This window comes from Micropterus dolomieu, linkage group LG17, assembly GCF_021292245.1.
Source record: "Micropterus dolomieu isolate WLL.071019.BEF.003 ecotype Adirondacks linkage group LG17, ASM2129224v1, whole genome shotgun sequence".
Taxonomy (NCBI): Eukaryota; Metazoa; Chordata; class Actinopteri; order Centrarchiformes; family Centrarchidae; genus Micropterus; species Micropterus dolomieu.
In genome coordinates this window covers 35,521,569-35,540,505 of record NC_060166.1, presented here as the reverse complement: position 1 = coordinate 35,540,505, position 18,937 = coordinate 35,521,569, and the positions used below count along the sequence as shown (strand labels likewise).

General features: G+C 39.8%; 1 protein-coding gene across 1 annotated transcript; it reads left to right on the top strand.

The window, feature by feature from the left end:
• Nucleotides 1-7,153: 7,153 nt before the first annotated feature.
• LOC123986084 (mRNA decay activator protein ZFP36L1) lies at nt 7,154-11,790 on the top strand. Its single transcript, XM_046074161.1, has 2 exons — nt 7,154-7,459; nt 8,350-11,790. The coding sequence occupies exons 1-2, from the start codon at nt 7,406-7,408 to the stop codon at nt 9,565-9,567; spliced, it is 1,272 nt and encodes a 423-aa protein (XP_045930117.1). The 5' UTR covers nt 7,154-7,405; the 3' UTR covers nt 9,568-11,790.
• Nucleotides 11,791-18,937: the final 7,147 nt, after the last annotated feature.

Here is an 18,937-nt window from a genome sequence, read left to right as displayed (position 1 = left end):
TTCTCTAAATCTTCTGTAACTATGGAATACACCATCTGCTTCATTTTTACACCGGCACGCGCCTGCCCAGTGTACCTGAACGGCCAATAGGTGTGTCGTTTTAATGTAGATCAACTCTGATACGCAGCTAAAACTCTGGTGTGGACGGAGATCGTATTTTTTTTAATTCTCCGTTTGTAAACTAAAACGGAGTAGTGTGGATGGGGCCTTAGTAGTGTGGCTGTAGTCTAAATCAGTGCTCAGGTATAGCAAACTGCAGGTAACAGCAACAGTACTACTGCTTCGTGCTACATTACTAGTTATTGCTGCCTTCACATGGAACCTGAGAGGTCGTACTTTGGACACGTCAAGTTTGAAAAGTTAGGAAAGTTGAAAACATGATAAACTTGCTTAAAAGAATATATATATATAGTATACTGTATGTCGTAGCATCACTGTTACCTGATGACTGACTTGAACTTATTTGGATTGTTTGGTTTTGTACTTTAGTTCCATGCTAATAACAAAAGCAACAAAAACAGAAGTAAAAGTAACTAGCTTGAGCTTGTCATTTGTCATGTTGCAAGTCTCAACAGAGTGAGTCCCCTCTCACCCGCTGAAAATTGTCTGAGAAGGCACCCTAGTTCCAGTGTTGGAGAGGTGTGGATGGAGGATGTTTCAGATACTCTTGAACAATCAACCCAGCACTTTGTCTGAAGCATACTGAGGGTCTACATCTCACTGTTGATAAGTGCAATACAACACTGAAGTGTCCCGATATACACAGATAACAGATGAGGTGGCCCTCGTTGTCATCAATTGATGTAGGAAAGTGGGAGCAAAGTACCATCATGACAAACAAACACAGCAGGTTACAACAATAGACTACTGCTTTGCAAACAAGGTACTTGACAACCATTCAGATCCACCCTGAAATGGAAATGACCTAAACGGGCCATCATTCATGACAATTGGCTGGCAGGGAGGAGATGAGGACGAATATTAAAAGAATGAATTAGTTTTATTTAGGAAGTGAACAACTCACCGGCCTTATGTGGAACTTAAATTACATTTAAGACACAATGAAACATTACATTTCAAGAACTCACTGGCAACATATGCCTTTCTAGAAACAATGTCCCGCTTACTCAGTAGCTTCAAAATGGTCTTATACTGTGCTCTGTATCTTGTAAGTAGCAAAAAGCTAGCCACCAACCCAACACATTCAAGAATCACTTTTGGTCAGAGTTAGGAGAGAGATGCAAAGCTGCATGTCACTTCAATTTATAAGTGACATGCATTATTTAAACCACTGAGCACTGCCAAGTCTTGGATGGACTGGTTGAATCATCAGTACAAAATATGAGCAATTGCGTTAGAAAATGTGGTTATTTAATTAAAAAAAACTCAAATGGATGAGCCAGTGAAGGAAAAACAAAGAGACTAGAAGTAAACTATGACCAATGGTGAACTACCACTACTATGGTGCATTTCAGTTCAAAACATCCAAACATAAAGCTAGAAGTGGCGAATTACAGAGTATGCTTTGTACAGTAGAAACTCCAAAATATATTCTCTGTTATATTTTCAGGTCCTGGTAACTTGTGCATAAAACTATGCTGCAGAGTTTTGTTCCAGCTGCAACAACGGACTGATTCATGCCACTAATTTGCTTCTTCTCCATAGCAGCAGTGGCTTGGTCTCATCAGTAATGCCAGAAACAAAGCTGAAATAATTCCAATGTATAGCTTCAACATAAACCTGTACACATTTCAATTGTTTAAACCCTAACCCTAATGGATGCAGGTGGCGACTCTATTATAAAAGAATCTGACCAAATACAGTTCACTGCCGCTCAGCCATGGATGAGTTCTTGTCCTCGATTAAGCCAAAGAGGACAGTTAGATCCTGTGTGCTGGTATTGTCCATAATGATTCACTGTGGTGTATATGGGAACATATGGAGAAGCTTGTGGACAATGGAGCTCTTGTCATGCTGGCCTCAACAAAGAGGCCAAGACAGGCTCAGACAGGGGGCCGACAACCATGCTGGGGTGTGTGTGGGTGTTTGTGTATGTGGCCGTTTTGAGATTGTGTTTGCATGTAACAAAGCAGAAAGAAGTGCGTTTTCAGTTAATTTTTTTTTAAAAACTTCTCTCCCTTAATGAGTTTAACTTTATACTTACAAGTTTTATGTATGTTTTGTCATAGTTATTCCAGCTTTGCCATAATTTAGTGTAAGTTTTCATTTACCCTCCAGGCCTTTCTTTTCTAAAACAAAATGGGGGTGAAATTGCTATTCCTTCTTATCTTTTGCATGATTTGCAGGGTTTAGTTAAGTATTGAGACATAACTGCTATCTCCACACTTGGATCATTGTTCATCCTCCATAAACGTCTTTCTATCCAAACTACATAGTTTAGTTTTCAGACAATTCGTGAGCTGTCTCTTTAATGTTTAACCATCGCCTTTTGTGAGTGTCGGCCTTGTTGACTGACCTACATTACATCACATATTTGTCTTTGTTGCCAACATACTGCAAATCATAAAACTTACAACTTAGCCAGCCTGTGTTACTGTGTTGTACCAGCCTTTGTAAACCTGCTCCTCCCTCGTCTCCACCCAAACCACTGCTAACTGACACGGCCAGGGACATTTGCCAGCCAAATATAAGTAAACCATCACGGTGCAGTTTAATGCAGACATGATGAAATATACCCTCATAAGAGCTTTATTACAAATGCCTTCCTATCACAGTTGGTGAGGTGATTTGGGATCCAGTTGGAGGTTTTTACCCAGCTGACATGCGACAGTAACATGTCTTTGACTCACCCGTAACTAACTAAAGGCTTTGTCTGCAGTGTTGAAAAAGGAAGGAAAAGAAGCATAACTTAATTTAGTAGAAACTGTCATAACAACAACATTCAGATGCAAAACCTTGTATTTCACTTCCTTTGTGCCATATAATGCTAGGCATCAAAAGTCAATGCTGTTTGACAGCCGGCCAAATTGCAAATTGTGACCATAACTGTAACGGAGTGTCACAAACTGTAGGCAAAGTTTACACCAAAGACATGGTCATATTCTCTACCTTGTTTACTTATTCTCTGGTCAGATATTACCTGATTTAAATATTTGCTTTGCTAATGAAACTGTATTTTATTAAGTTAGCTTTCAGAAAACACTAGGCACTGTTGTATATATGAGTTTTAGCTTATTTTGTTAAATGAATGTCTGAGATGCAAATAGAAGAACTATTTTTTTATTCAAAAAGTACTCATTAAAATAAGGTATCAAAAGTATTCAAGTAACTGATTTATCACTGGCAGCTATTTAAAACTTATTGAACAATACCCAGTCTGAGTACTACAGTAACACCACCAGTACACCAAGACTGGGTGCTTTCTGAACTGGGTGCAGGCTGAATCATACTTTGTATGTTCAATCAATATCAATTTTATTTATATAGCACACTTAAAACAACCAAGAATAAAATACAAAATAAATACAGCAATAAAACATTATAACATACAGTATATGATATATGGTGATATTAAAATCGCCAGGAATAATAACAGACTTAACTCAAAGGAAAGAGATGTGTTTTTAACAGTGATTTAAAATGTCTGAGAGTGGGTGATGATTCTGTTATGGACTGGCAGGTTGTTCCAAAGGCTCGATCGCCTCTGGTTTTAAGTCTGCCTCAGGGTTCATCCAGGAGGAGGAGATTGGCAGATCTCCGCACTCTAGCTGGAGTGTGAACGTGAAAAAGCTCCGTTAATGGAAATAAAGACATTTATTTGCATGATCATGTTGTGGGTTATTAGTTTAACCACCATAACGACACAGCATTGCACCAATGCACTGTACACATATTGAGATTTGCAACTACAGAACTACATAAGAAAACACCCACCAACACAAACACACACACCACAGCCACAGACAGTTGCTTATGTAAGAATAGATTCAGTTGCTGTGTCACTAGACCTCCCCACAACAACAGAGAGAGAGGGGAGGGTAGAAGAAGAATATTATAACTTACAGGGAAGGGAGGGGCTGATGGACACATTACTCAACTAATATGTAGAGTTGAAGGGAATAAAGAAAAAAGTGTAGATGAGGGTAGAAAAAAGGAAAGAGGTAGAAACAAGGACAGAAAAGAGAAAGACATAACGACAGTCAGTCTGTTACTAAACCAACCGACCACAGAGAGGAAACCACACTGGATTACAGTTATTTAACCCTGAACACACACACACACACACACACACGCCACAGTAACGTATCAATGAGGCGTTGTGATAAGAAATGTCTGTTTTACTGTTTGTCTTGAATTATCACATAGATTTTTAAGCCACAAACGATCCAAACATCAAACCTTTGACTACTCGGGTTACATGTTAATATAAACAAAATAAATATTTGCCCCGGTTAGATTACACTGTGCCTGCTAAATTTAAAAATGATGTTTACATGTGAAAGCAAGGCTTCTTCTACATTCTGTTTCAGCCAGAAAATACAACACTGTTCATTTCAGCCAACATCAGCAGTGGGACTCACTCACCATTCAGTTATTCACTCAGTCATTTACACGCAGCTCATAAACACTACCTGTTAACAAGGCAAATGATACGTCCTGCACTGCTGTGGCGAGATGTCACTCATCTGACACAATCATCATAAATATAGTGTAGTTCTACTGCTGCACAATGCTTAAAATAGGTTATTTTAATTCATTTGTATGTCTGTCCAAACCTTTTTGATGACTCATTCTGCACTTGATGTACTCAGTGCTGAAGCACAGTGTTTCTGGGACCGGGCTCCACTGATTACTGTACAAAAACACAACTTTTGTCACTGATTTTGGTAAAACTGGATCATATTTGACGGAGCAATATTAGAAATATGGTGAAAATATATTTCTGGGTTTTCTCTCTGATGTCCCCTGCTGCTCTGCCTCAACTCTGTGATTGACAGAGTTTCCTAATGGACAGATAACTAACTTCAGCAACAAGTAAAGCTAACAGCTACCAAGCTGCTGTTATTAGCTCATTTAGCTGTGCAATCACTGGTCAGATTAGTTCTGCCTGTACTGGGAGCTCGGAGCACCAGGGGAGTCTTTGTGTTTACCATAGACTCTATGAAGGAGTTTACACCTTTACTCAAACACTGGAGGTTTTCAAGACAGAGGCGGCGGGGGGCCAGCAGGGAGAGATGGTGGGGTGCGGCGCCTGAATGGGGACTGGAGGAGGGCGAGCGGCCAAAGAAACCTCGCTCAACAGCCTCCCCGGGAACACGGAATGCCAACAGGGAATCCAGTACCGAGATGATTTACACAGAGTTTCTTGATGGATAGCTTTACTTTTTTCTAAACCGCTAACTTTATCTGTGGCTGGTTAGCTCGGTCGGTTACTTCTGCCACCACTGCTTTTATTCAAAGCAAAACATCCAGTGGCCGTTCACGTACACTAGGCATGCGCGTGCCGGTGTAAACAGGAAGCAGATGGTCTCTCTCTTCCGTTGTTACAGAAGATTTGGTACTACAGACGAAGAACCACACCAGATTTCATTTTGCATGGACCAGCAACAAGCTGGGATGTTACTGAATGTAAAAGGCTGTGGGAGCGGAAAAGAGACGTCGTTGCAAAGTAAATATGGCGACATACACAGTAGAAGTGTAGGCTGTAGGTGTTATTTGCACGGTACAAAATATTTTAATGAAAAAACCAAGTCAAAAAAGCATAGTGTTTCTACTTTGCAGGAGTTATGAGACCCCAACAGACTGCCATTCATTGTCTTTGCCTGTCTTCACTAAAACGCCCTCCGGAGTTTTAAAACGCAAACACGGTTGGCAGCGTCTCCGTTTTAGGTCTTCGTTTTTGCCATTTCAGTCTGGACGGGAGGCCCAAACGTCTCCGTTTTAAAACAACAACGCAGTAGTGTGGATGGGGCCTTAAACGCGCAAAACACAAAACTAGGTGGGGTACACCCTGAACAGATCGTCAGTCTAACACTTTCACACTCCATTTACACCTGCGGACATTGTGGAGTTTGGACTTTGAAAGGAAACCAAAGCAGACAACTGATACAGACACATCGAATACAATCTCCCCACATAAAGACCTCAAGTGGATTCTAACACAGGCTGACTCACCATGCAGCCATTGTTAGCACTTTGTTTTGTTCTTCACATAAACAGAAACAAGAAGGCTAGTCTGGGTAGTTAGACAAACATCAAATCTCAGTTCATTTTTAGTCTGAAAGGATTGGAGATCCGTCCATTTATAATTTATGATGAGAAATAATATCACATTTGCGACTACAATAAATGTTCTTAATCTCTAGTGGACATTAAACATTTTATAATGTAGAAAGTGAGTGAAGTGTAATAACTGTTTAGAATATCAAGATACATCAAAAACATTATTTCTTCTTTGCAGCTGGTGTGAAAGCAGGTTTATTGCAGAAACTTTGTGTTCAATACAATAGAATACATTTCATTGGTCTTAAATGTTAATGATTTGTAATTTCTTGAACTGTTATAATAAGTTATGTCAGAGACAGTTTGTCAGTTTCCAGAAGCAGTCATCAGTTTCTAGAAAGTTGGCATGGAGATTGTTTCATTTTCAACTTTATCACCCTAATCAGGGTTGAATGCAGTGTAGCTGAAAAACATTTGGAGCAATAAACCCTACATGAATAATAAGAGTTGTACTTTTTTTTACATATACTTTTTTAATATTTTTATAAAACAACTTTGCTGCATTTTAACTGCAACAACGACAGTAAATGTGCTTGCAACTCCTATCTATCTCTATCTGCTTAACTATATCGATCCTAAACAAACTGAGGGGATGACCTGTTAAAAAAGAAGAATGCGTCTTTAAGGATTTGGTAATGAATGGGTAGAAGAGTAGCTTCATTCAGCTTCCTCCTCTTCTTTCTGTGCCCACCCTGCCCCCCAGCACTTTGTTACAATGCAGGCCCCCGTCCCCCATCCCCCAACACACACACACATTAACACACATTAACACACACTCCCTGCCCTGCCCCCTGAAGAACACAGGCAGGGGGTGGGTGTGTACGGGTGGGTTTCCCCAACTATTTAAGCAGATTCCAACAGATGGTCGAGGAACTTTCCTCCTGGGGTCACGTTGCTCTTTCTCCCAACTCCCCGCTCCTTCACAACGGACCTCACTACATCTTGATTTCTCTCCCCTTTCCTTCCTACAAAGATCAGTTTCAACTCCTGGAGCAAGCAGTTTCTCTTCCCCTTCTGTCTTAAAAGCGTCGAAGAACAACAACCTTCAGAAGGCCAAATTGAAATCAATTTGGATCCAGAAACTTTTTGTCCTCCCCAGCCATCCTCCACTGCGGGACCAGACATCCAGCTCCTTCACTCAGCGAGGACGGTGGAGCGAATCATGCCCTCCAACTTCCTAACGCCGTTCCTGGAACTGGATGAGGAGTTTTTCAAGGTGAGAGCAACCAATGACAATTTCAATCTCTTATACATATCCAAATGCCACATCTAACTGTCTCCTCTGTGAGTAAAGCTCTTGTCTGTGTTGACTCTCCATTAAGATTCAAGTATTAACAATATTTCTTTATGTGGGCAAATATTATAAAGTGAAAAATGTTTTTCTTTGTATGCATCTCATTTAGGAATATTGCCTCATTTATGATTCACTAATTGCTTTCAGTGTTGTGGGTAAAATCTAGATTGTAGTGACCTTGTAAATTTCATCTTTACTGCAGCTTTTGGTTTAGAGCTCAAACATTTGTACATGCCATGCTCTAAAGATTTTAAAAGTATTGTATACTTCAGAAGAAAAGTGCAAATCTAGAGTCAAAAGTTTGTTTTAATAGGATTCCTAAACCATACGATAAACCTGCAAATGAGTCTTGCAGTTTCATATGTTTATGTTTTATGGGTTCAAAAAGGATTTTTAAAATTTGGTTTTACTGAAGTAGCACAGTTTACGGAAAAATAGCTTGTGTTTTGACTGTAAAGTATTTTGTACCTATAAAAGTATAATGACTGAAAGTATAATATGATAAAATACTTAATGTAATTGTTATGTGTATTTTGACTATGTGAATACTTATGCTACTTTCAACATATTTTAAATTTATTTTTATATATATATATATATATATATATATATATATATATATATATATATATTATAATTTAGTCAATTTCAAGACAACAAATAGTCCAACTTGTTAAACTTCTCCAGCATAGTCAGCCCTGTTGCTTTAAAATCTCCTTTCAGCTGAACTTAGCCCTGCCAGTCTCGCTCCAGCGCTCCAGGAATGCAAAAAGCTCACATCTATTCTTCTCCTCTTTCCTTTTGTATGACAGAATTTCCGCGGCCTGGAGGCGACAGATGGCTCGCCTACCAGCTCACAGCAGCAACGGCAGCAGCACAGTCTAAGAGTACTGGGCTTCCAGCGTCGCCATTCTCTGTGCCCCGTGACCCTCCCCAACTCCAAGTTCAACAGCAGCAGCAGCTCCGAGGTGACCGACTCTAGCTGCTGGGGGCTCAACGTGGCCTCCAACCAGCAGTGGAGCAGGGAGAGTCAGTTTCCCCGCTCCTCGCTCAGCCACATCCCTTTCAGAGTCGACCGCTCGGTCAGCATGATTGAGGGCAACGTCAGCAGCGTGGGAGACAGAGAGGACAAAATGGCTAATTTGTCCCCGCCGCTGCTGCTCCCTCCACCAGGCCTCTGCACCAGCAATGCCTCTCTCTCCCCCACAGCTTCCTCCTCTGGCCTCAGACCAACAACCCCCTCACCTCACATCTCCACTCGGTACAAGACAGAACTCTGTCGCACCTTTGAGGAAAGCGGGACCTGCAAGTATGGCGCCAAGTGCCAGTTTGCCCACGGCTTGGACGAGCTGAGAGGCCTCAGCAGGCATCCCAAGTACAAGACAGAGCCTTGCCGCACTTTCCACACAATAGGTTTCTGCCCATACGGCGCCCGCTGCCACTTCATCCACAATGCTGATGAGCTCGAAGCCGCCGGTCCTCCTCAGAAACAGAAGCTGAGGCCTCCTCTGCTGCGTCACAGCTTTAGCTTTGCAGGTTTCTCATCCTCTCCACAGACCTTCCAACCAGTTGAGGAGTCACAGCCTTCCTCCCTCCTCTTTTCACGGGCTTCCTCTGTCTCTCCTCCTCCATCCTCCATAGGGAGCCCAGAGCTTCTCTCCCCTCTCTTCCCTGAGCCGGGTACACTGAAGCATTGCCCCTACCCCTTCTCTGGCATCACCGAACTGGCAGGCGACAGTGGTGATTCAGCTCTCCGCTTCTATGCCGTGGCCGATTCTGTCAGCAACAGGTGTCCCACCTCCACTTTCACCTCCAAAAACCCAAACCTCCCGTACCATCTTCCCCAGCAGCTGCCAGCCTCCCTGAATGCCCCCCCTGGCCTTCAGCGCTGCTCCTCTGCAGACTCCCTCTCTGAGGAAGGCTACACCTCCTCCTGCTCCCTCAGCTCGTCCTCCAGCGGCACAGAGTCACCAAGCTTCGAGGGCCGTCGCCTGCCCATCTTTAGCAGCCTGTCTGTTTCAGACGAGTAGGGAAGGGTTTTACTGTAGAGCTGAATTTAATCATGGATAGAGGGTCTAATTGTTTAACTCTACGTGACCAGGATCTGATGTAGGGTTTTTGTGTCCAGTCCAGAAACAAAAGAGCAGTTTTGACACATGTCGTCTTCACACTATTTACCCTCTAAATAAAGCAGAAACAGAATCCAGATACCAGTCACAATGGATTAAAACATTAGGTTTTCGGTTCCTCTCTAAATCCAGCCAGGTAAACGTACCGAACTTTGTGCATATTGCATTTCTCATCCAAGCAGTTGTAGCGCTGCTCAGTGTTTGTCCAGTTTTAGCTGGCTTCTCTTTTTGTTTTATTGTTATTTTCCTAAGGTTGTTCTTTTATGCCATTGTTACTGCTGTATACTGTTGTATACCCATTTTTAGAGACAACTTGGAGGGTACTTCACTTAGCTCGGCATTCACCCGTATGCTGTTCCTGCTCGGTGGGAAGTTCAGTGTGAGAATTTCCTGTACCCTTATTTAAAAAGGAAACATAAGTGCTGTTTGCCCTATTACTGGTGTGCTGTCCACTTTTTTAATTTGGCAAAGTTGTTTTGTTTTACAGATCTTATTTCTTATTTTACTCCTTGCAAATAGTTGCAGTGATGCCAGCCTGCAGCACATCTCCAGTCATATTTAGGGCTTGAGATGTAAGGGCTCTGTAAGGAACCAACCTCTTGTTCATGAGTAAGAGGGTTAAATAACTGTATGCTGTTAATTGATTGGTTGTATGGCCGTGGCCACTTGATTGTATTTGCCAACCATTTAAATTGCCTAGCAGGGGTTCAGCTAAAATGCCTTAGCAAACAAAAAATAGCTTAAGTGTAGGCAACCCACTGACTCTCTCTAGCTACCAAAGTTGATGTTTGAGTTCCCCTAACCTTCTAGTACTGTTAACACCTAGCCTAGCCTTTAGCCATGACAGGTCATATACAGTGTTATGTTTATTGTTATTATAGCTTAACACTTTTTAAAGACTTATTTATTGCTTTTTGTATGATTTGTTGTTTCTGTCAGAGTTTGCTTTGTGATTGTGTTTATGCATTTTTTATACCAGAGAAATTTTGCTTTACTTGTGCATTCATGATGTCCGTCTGCTTGGTTTATGCTATCTATTAGCTTTAAGAAGGCTCGCGGAGAGGAGAGGAAAGGAGGACGAAAAACATTTTTGGCATTCTATATGTATGTTGCCTTATTGGCTAATAGGCCTGGCAGAAATCAAGACTCACTGAGTTTTCACATCTTAAGCAGGTGGTTTCTCTATTTGACTACAGAAGTCTCCAGACGATACTGCTTCTGAACTTTGGGAAACATCCTCAGTCGCATGGACGCTACTTTCTGCTTTTTGTGTGAGCATAAAGTGAGTCTACTCTCCTCTCCATTCAGCCTCACACCTCTGACTGTAATAACCTTTTTTTATTATTTTTTTTTTTTACATATGTTAAATTGCTGTTATCTAAATACAAAGCAAAACAGTGTTGAAAGAGGGGTTCACCACACATTCATGGCCTCAGTGTGAGTCAGCAGTTGTAAATAAAAATGTGGTACAGTATTATCGGGAGCTATATAACCATCAAAAGAAAGACAAAATCTATTTTGATGTTAGAAAAGAGAACTAATATTTCATAGTACATGTGTGACTAATGAGTGTCTATCAGGCCTGCTGTATTACTGCATTGTGGTCTTAAATGTCTAAAATGTGTGCTATCTTCTCCTCTTGATGTAAACAAACAGGTGAAAAGGTCACCTTTGTTTATAGTTGATTTTTATCTATCAGAGTTGCCTTGATGACAATGTGTTTTTAGGGCGACCTCTGTTGCACGCTAGCTAGCTAGCTAACTCTCTGAGTGGCAGGTCAAATCAAGCGAGTTCAAATGAAATAAGGCAAGATTTTTATTGTTTGTTTTTGTCATGACATTGACTCAGCCTGCCCTGATGAGTCCAGAGACGCTTCTTGTTGCTGTAGCTTATTGTTAGCTTGACTTGACAGCAAGCGGTTTTTGTAACTTTTGTTAACTTAAAGTCTTATTTATTTTGTTTCTCAAAGCAAAAACCTATATTGTGTTGTTTGATTTTGTTTTTTGGTTCACATAATTTAAGTGCATTTATTGTTTACATTCCATGGGTTACGCTGATATCCTAGCTCTTTATCTTAATATATTTGTCCATCTTTATTTCAAAATAAAAGTCCTTGAAAAATAAGAGCATTAAAATTTGTCATTTTGTTATAGAATGTACAAGAAGTCTGAAATGATTTGATGAAATTAAACTAGATCAGATCAGATTCAACTGAATTACCACTGTGTGAAGGATTTTAGGATTTATTTTCCTATGAAGGTCGTTTTTATCTCAAGTTACTTATGAATAAAACTCAATGAAACTTGAAAAAAGCAATAGCGATCCACATAAATCTTCAAAATAAATCCAACACCTTAAATCTTCACATGCCTGTGTCTATGCTTAAGCATAACCTGTCTTAGATTCTCCCCCTCTGCCCACTCTCATCTCTACAAAAACACTTCCCTTATCTGTTACATTTTTATTCTGTTTCCTGCAACATCATGTCTCACAACTCAGAGGGAAATGACCAGAATGCTGACTCTGATTAGTTCAACAAGATAAGCAGTTAAAGGCAGTTACGCCTTCTGCAGAGAAGACCACTGTGCACAAAATCTCTTAGTACTGCATAGATAGAAGAATATTTGGAATATGAGGTGATGCACGAACATAGAGGTGTTGGATTTAGTGCTGATTAACTCTTCTCAGAACCTTTCTACTACAACAAATGGCTTAGAGCTCCAGTATGTGTTTTGTTTTCTGTGTAAAATGAGACTTATGGGAGTCAAATTAATTGTAAGTGCGGTTAAAGTTAGGTTGCCAAAAAGAAGGTTGAGCAGGAAATCTTTGTCGTTAACACGAGGCAATAACAAAATGTTCCCACGAGCATCACTTTAAAATGCTGCCACTGCTTCTACGGCCTTTACGATCATCTGTGTTTCACTGACACACAAAAGGAACAAAGATTAACTCTTTCTCTTACTTGTGTTCAGGGAATCTCTCAGCCCTCCCCTTGGTGTGTGTGTTTTATGTGTCTTGTGTGGGAAGAGGAGGGAGTTTTGTTGCAACTCGTCTGAACAGACCAATTTAGAGTGAGTGACACTGAGGAGAATGTTTGGGCAACAGATGCTCGAACAAAGACTTCCCAGCACACAATGGGACACAGAGATACTTGTGACTGATTTCCATCTATTCACACAAAGTGGAGCAGAAGTTGACGTCCTCCCCTGTGAGTGAGTGTGTGTGTGTGTGTGGGTGTGTGTGTGTGGGTGTGGGTGAGTGTGTGTGTGTGTGGGTGTGGGATTCCACTATACTTGTGGTGCCCAACAGCTCTGTGGGGACCAAAATGCAGGACCCCACAAGTTTAAAGTGCTGTTTGAGTGTTAAGACTTGGTTTTAGAGTCAGGGTAATTTCCTGCATTTAAATCAATATCAATACCAATTTTGCTCATAATATTATTAGTATAAGTGGTATATTTGTGTGCAGAAATATTCCAGCAAAACTATCTTTTATTATTTGATGGTATTGTATTTTTGTAACAGATGCATTAACATGTAAACAGCATTTAAATGTTGTAGCTGGTGGAGGTGGAGATCATTTTATATACTGATAGGCAGTTTAATCTATAACAACCATTGTATTTTATAAGATTACCACCAAAAATCAAAACACTGACCTGGAACCTGCTGTCACTCCCAAATTAGTTAAAATAAACAACAACTAAATCTAAGTTATCAAAAATCTGTTGAGAAACACACAAGAATATCTATTTTTCTTTTGATTCCAACTCTACATTTGTATATGTTAATGTAAAATAATATCTTACTGAAACTTCTTGATTTTGTGATTAGATAAAAAAAATTGTGAAAATGAGAACAAAAGCCGGTAAGTATTTTGACTGGGAGGAGAAATTCATGCAGGTGTGTGTGTGTGTGTGTGTGTGTGTGTGTGTGTGTGTGTGTGTGTGTGTGTGTGTGTGTGTGTGTGTTGGCATTCAGCTGTGGGCAGGCTGAGGATTTCTCTCTGGTGAATGAATAACCGTAGAGTGGAGCAGGAGCAGACTCCCACAACCCCCATGGCTACTTACCATTCAGTACCCACGGGTGTGTGTGTGTGTGTGTGTGTGTCTCTAAGACCTTAAAAAGGCCAAGGGCCATCCCTGCGCAGCCCCTCGACCCCTCCCTCCCCTCCTGGTCATGCAGGCCCTTTGTGTTTTCCTGCTTTCCCTTTTCAGTCTAACATCTGTATGCTAATGGAACTCAATAGGAATGGACTGGAATCATCCTGGGAGAGAGGGTGAGGGGCAGCTTCCCTGTGTGTGTGTGTGTGGGGGGGGGGACCCTTTGAATTACAAATGTCCCCCACAAATAAAATAGAACAAAAATTTAAGTTGAGGTGAAAGCTATTTCCTATCCCATACCTACCTCCAACTCAAGTACAACTGTGATATTTAGAGTACAGTCAGTGATTTGCTGCATCCAGACAGACATATAGCAAGTTTAGATGAAGCATTGCTTCTTAGATTGTGAACATTATGAGCTCACAAAGGGTTGGGAGAGTTAGTTTAAGTCACATGCATACTGAATTCTCTTGGTAACCAGGACTTTTGATGTCTCCCTTTGCCTCTGCTTGATACCTCTGACAGTAGAGAGATATTTCATAGTTTCATAGCCAGTTCTTAGTCTCCGTTTAGTGCCAGATAACAATCAAGTTTGGTTTTGAGTGATCATTTGGTTTTCTCTAATTGGTGTTTGCAAAGCAGTGCTGGCTTGAGAAAGGTGTGTGTAACATGTTGCAGGATTTGTTAGTCTCGGGACTAGCTCATAGGTTTTAAGAGCCTTGAATTGGTTGGAGTGGTGGGGACTTGATCTGAGGTGCATCAGGAAGTTTTGTGCTCTTTTTTGTGTGTGGGGGGGGGGTTATCTACCGACAGTGGAAACTGCCCTAATTCTGCACACATTAGTAGGAGACTTTCTTTGAATGTGTAGGATGTTTATGCAGAATTCTGCATGTAGGATCTCAATGGGATTCTTCTCCCATCTGCTGTAGTTCTGATCACTGAGTGGACTCTAAACTTCACTTTCATAGAGCGCAATCGGCTTAATAACACTGTGAAATATTTTTACACCAGATTTAAATTGGTATACTTATAGAATTTCTGTTCAGTTGCATAACGAGCTCTACAAGCCTTTTCTTATGAGCCTAGTTCACACGAGGTGACCGTCAGGCTGTGATCAGGGGTAAATCAGCGATCGATTTGCAGTCGCCAGTCGTTATGTGTGAATTACTCAACAACGCATCAAAATGACTCCCCGACTTATTGCTGACACATCACAGACCGCAAAACACTTTTTCCTCCCCTCCAGCGCTCTCTGTAGCTCAGACAATCCCTGCTACCTGCATGTGTTAATCCATTCTTTCACTCATATTCTTTGTCTTTATAATTGCTATCTTTGTAATGACAAACAACAGCTGTTTTGTCTGTAGGTTCACTCATTTTCCGTTTCATATTTCACGTGTGTTTTCTTGACAAATCGTGGTTTGGAGACCAGCGTCGGGTGAAGGAGCCGCTGTCGGCTCATGTAGTGTGTGACCCCCTGTCACTGATCAGTCACGTAGTGTGAACGCCACAACGACTTCAAGACTCCGTCACAAGACGGCAAGTTGTGTAGTGTGAACAGCACGGCCACCAGGCGACGCTGAAAGTCGTGTAGTCTGCAGGAGCCTTTAAGCCTCACAACACAGACTTGAAAAAGTTGCGAACCGAAGCTTCAAATAAAGCTATAGGTAGTCAGAAGTGATTACATGCTGCATTTAGAGTGTTAACTTTTTGTCGCATCAGATCTAACATGTAACACACATTTCAATATAACTGATCGATCTGTTTAATCTTGTGTGAATCTTTAGAGTTTATTTTATTTGCATAGCAGTTGCAGTATATGTACACACATTCATATTTGTGCAGCAGGAGGTAGCAGCTGATAGATCTGCCTTCAGTATTAATATTCTTGTCCTGAAATATCCACGTAGTCCGTTCTCTTTGCACATCAGCCTGCAGCAAGTGATCCAGAACATTAAAGTTCAGTGTTTACTAACTGGGTGAGATCCACGTGTTATTGTAAAACTTTGCAACACATCGGTTACCCTGTAAAATGTTTTAAGTGATGTCAATTTTAACATGGCCAAAACGTGACTCACGTCAACATATCTCAGTCCTAGAAAGTGAACTAACATTAAAACTAAGTGAGCCTGGACAATGTGAAGTGGAATACAATCAGAAGATTCATTTTAATAAAGACAAAAACTCCAGGACACATTTTCCCTCGAAACTCTGTGTTTATTACACTGTCATGTGCACTGTATTATAACGGTTAGGTGCCATAAACTCACCCAACATGCAGCAAAAACAAGCAGTACCTACAGTGCTTACTTCAACATCATTCATTTGAAGTAATGATTTAAAGCGGGATGTGTCTCTTGTTACCTTCCTGACTTTGTAGGCATTACCAACCAATGCAAATATTTTGTTGAATGCATATTAAAATCAATAATTTTAGCCAAGAAATTCCCACCAAACTGTGCCAGAATAATATACCATATGACCTAATTCAATTATTTTCTTCTTCATCATGATAGAGCTTCTCTAGTTACAGAATATTACATAAATTGTAAGTAAATTAAGTGCTGATGTCCACCAATGAGAAATGAAGAGACTTAAAGGAAGTTAGAGAAGAAGCAATGTAGAGAGGTGTCGCCATCTAGTGGAATCTTTAGTGAAATACAAGTCTCTCTCTCTCTGTACCACCAAAGATTTATTACCCCTTTAAACTTCTCAGATGGTTTCATTTAAATAAAACCAGACTCTCTCTCCCTCACCAGGTGGGGGTGAGGGAGAGAGAGACACACTACATTTAATACTGATTTCTTTTTTAAAATTTATTATTATTATTTTTTAATGAATAATTTTTTACATTTTTTGGTCTATTAATATATACACACACGCTTACTGTTTCATTTATTCATTTTATTTTTTTATATATTTTTATTTTTGAACACACACACACACATACACACTTTGATTACTTTACGCTTTAATTTTTTAATGAAATGTATGGGGCTGATTGTTCTTATGTTGTGTATATATGATGCTTTGGCAATGTTGTTATTACATTCATGCAAATAAAGCTAATTTGAATTGAATTTGGGGAGAGAGAGAGAGAGAGAGAGAGAGAGAGAGAGAGAGAGAGAGAGAGAGAGAGAGAGAGAGAGAGAGAGAGAGAGAGAGAGAGACTTATTTTATGAAATGAATTGTTCTTTTGTATTATCTTTTAAGATTTGGCAATATTGTTCTTTGACATTCATACCTATAAAGCAAAACTCAACTGAATTGACTGACAAAATACTGACCAATGGCGCCCACACAAACACATACAAACGTTGACTGTTTTATTTAAATTTTTTATCTGATGAACCGTATAATCGTATAATAAAGTAAAATATTACAAAATATCACTTAGTTGTCTCTTCTTAGCAAACGTATTTTTAGTATTCTTAAATACCCATTCTAATATGCGCATGACCATCCTTGAAAGCTGCACATGGACTAATGCTGCAGATGAGAATAAAACAAACAGAAATCAAACATTTAATTGAAGAAATATGATTGCAATGGACAACCTATACACGATCAAGAGCAAATTAATCACTTCTTTAAAACTTATGGTATAAATAATACCAAAGCCTGGCAAAGATCATGTGCAAATGAGTAATGCCTCTCAGTCTGCCTAACAATGACTTGAATGATAAAATACTGGCAATGCATCTTGAGAGAGTGGATCATTTTGACTAAGTAAAAGTAAAAGGCACATGAGAGGGCTCTTCCATATAATATAATAATAAATAATATAATAAAGAGCTGCTTCACTTTAGCATCAAGTGGTCATATGAATTGAATGGCCATATTTCTTTCATACTTAAGTAGTAAGCAGCTGCAACACATCCTTATACCCAACAACAAAATAGGTTAGTCAACTGTCCCAAAAAGCATATATCACCATTCCCCAAAACAACATATACTGATAACGTTATGACCACTGACAGGTGAAGTGAATATCACTGATTATCTGTTATCTACCCACCTGTCAGTGGGTGGGATATATTTTTTTGGCATTATGTGTGTAACAAATTACAATGCTTTATTACAAACCACTTAGGCAACAAATGGAATTGTTTCTTCATCCTTTGAGCAAACTAAATCAGCAAGTCCAGTACCACCAATATATTTTATTTTGGCATTGGAAACCCAGGCATGTGCAGTTTCGGGATATAAAGTAACTAACTACTAACTATATAAAGACATTTCCAAGTTAGTGTAACTTGGAAATGCAAGTTCACCTGCGGTCTTGAAATTGCAAGTTAACTCAACTTGAAGATTGCCTTTGTTTCAATTCACAAATTCCCCACTATAAAGTCTCAACGTTGTTTTTTTTAGTTAAATTAACTTTTTATAACTTCAACTTCATACTTTGAATTATTCTAACACAGTTTCAAGTTCAAACAACTTGACCAAATTCATACTACTACTTTCCATTTCCATTTGTGTGTTAAAAAATAAAAATATATTAAAAATAAAATAAATAAATAAATAAAACAGTAAGCATGTGTTAAAAAAATATATTAAAAATAAAATAAACAGTAAGTGTGTGTTAAAAAATTAAAATATATAAAAAAAATTAAAATAAAATAAATAAATGTAACAGTAACGTGTGTGTGTGTGTGTGTGTGTGTGTGTGTGTGTGTGTGTGTGTGTGTGTGTGTGTGTGTATATATATATTAATAGACAAAAAATTTAAAAAATAATAATAAATTTAAAAAAAATGAAATCAGTATCAAATGTAATGTGTGTGTGTGTCTCTCTCTCTCTCCCTCACCCCCAACTGGTGGAGGCAGATGGCCGCCCACCCTGAGCCATGGTTCTGCCTGTGGTTATTGGCTCATGGTTACCTATTATAAGGAAGCGTTTCCTTGATGCTGTCGCCCATTACTTGCTCATGGTGGGGTATCTGTAAATATTACCACAATCATCACTAAAATAAATCAGTGATTTAAATACAACATGGATATGTAAGTACAAGACAACACCTTACGCAAACAACATAGAGAACACGTCTATCAAACAACAGCACCAACTTACCTCCCTGGCCTGGGTTCAGGACGGAAATGGCAATGGGAAAATGAAACCATCTGAGAAGTTTAAAGGGGTAATAAATCTTTGGGGGGGGGGGGGGGAAG

Coding starts and splice junctions, on each gene's coding strand:
- LOC123986084 (XM_046074161.1), top strand. CDS start 7,406: ATGCCCTCCAACTTCCTAACGCCGTTCCTGGAACTGGATGAGGAGTTT. Junction 7,460..8,349: donor TGGATGAGGAGTTTTTCAAG/GTGAGAGCAACC, acceptor TTTGTATGACAG/AATTTCCGCGGCCTGGAGGC.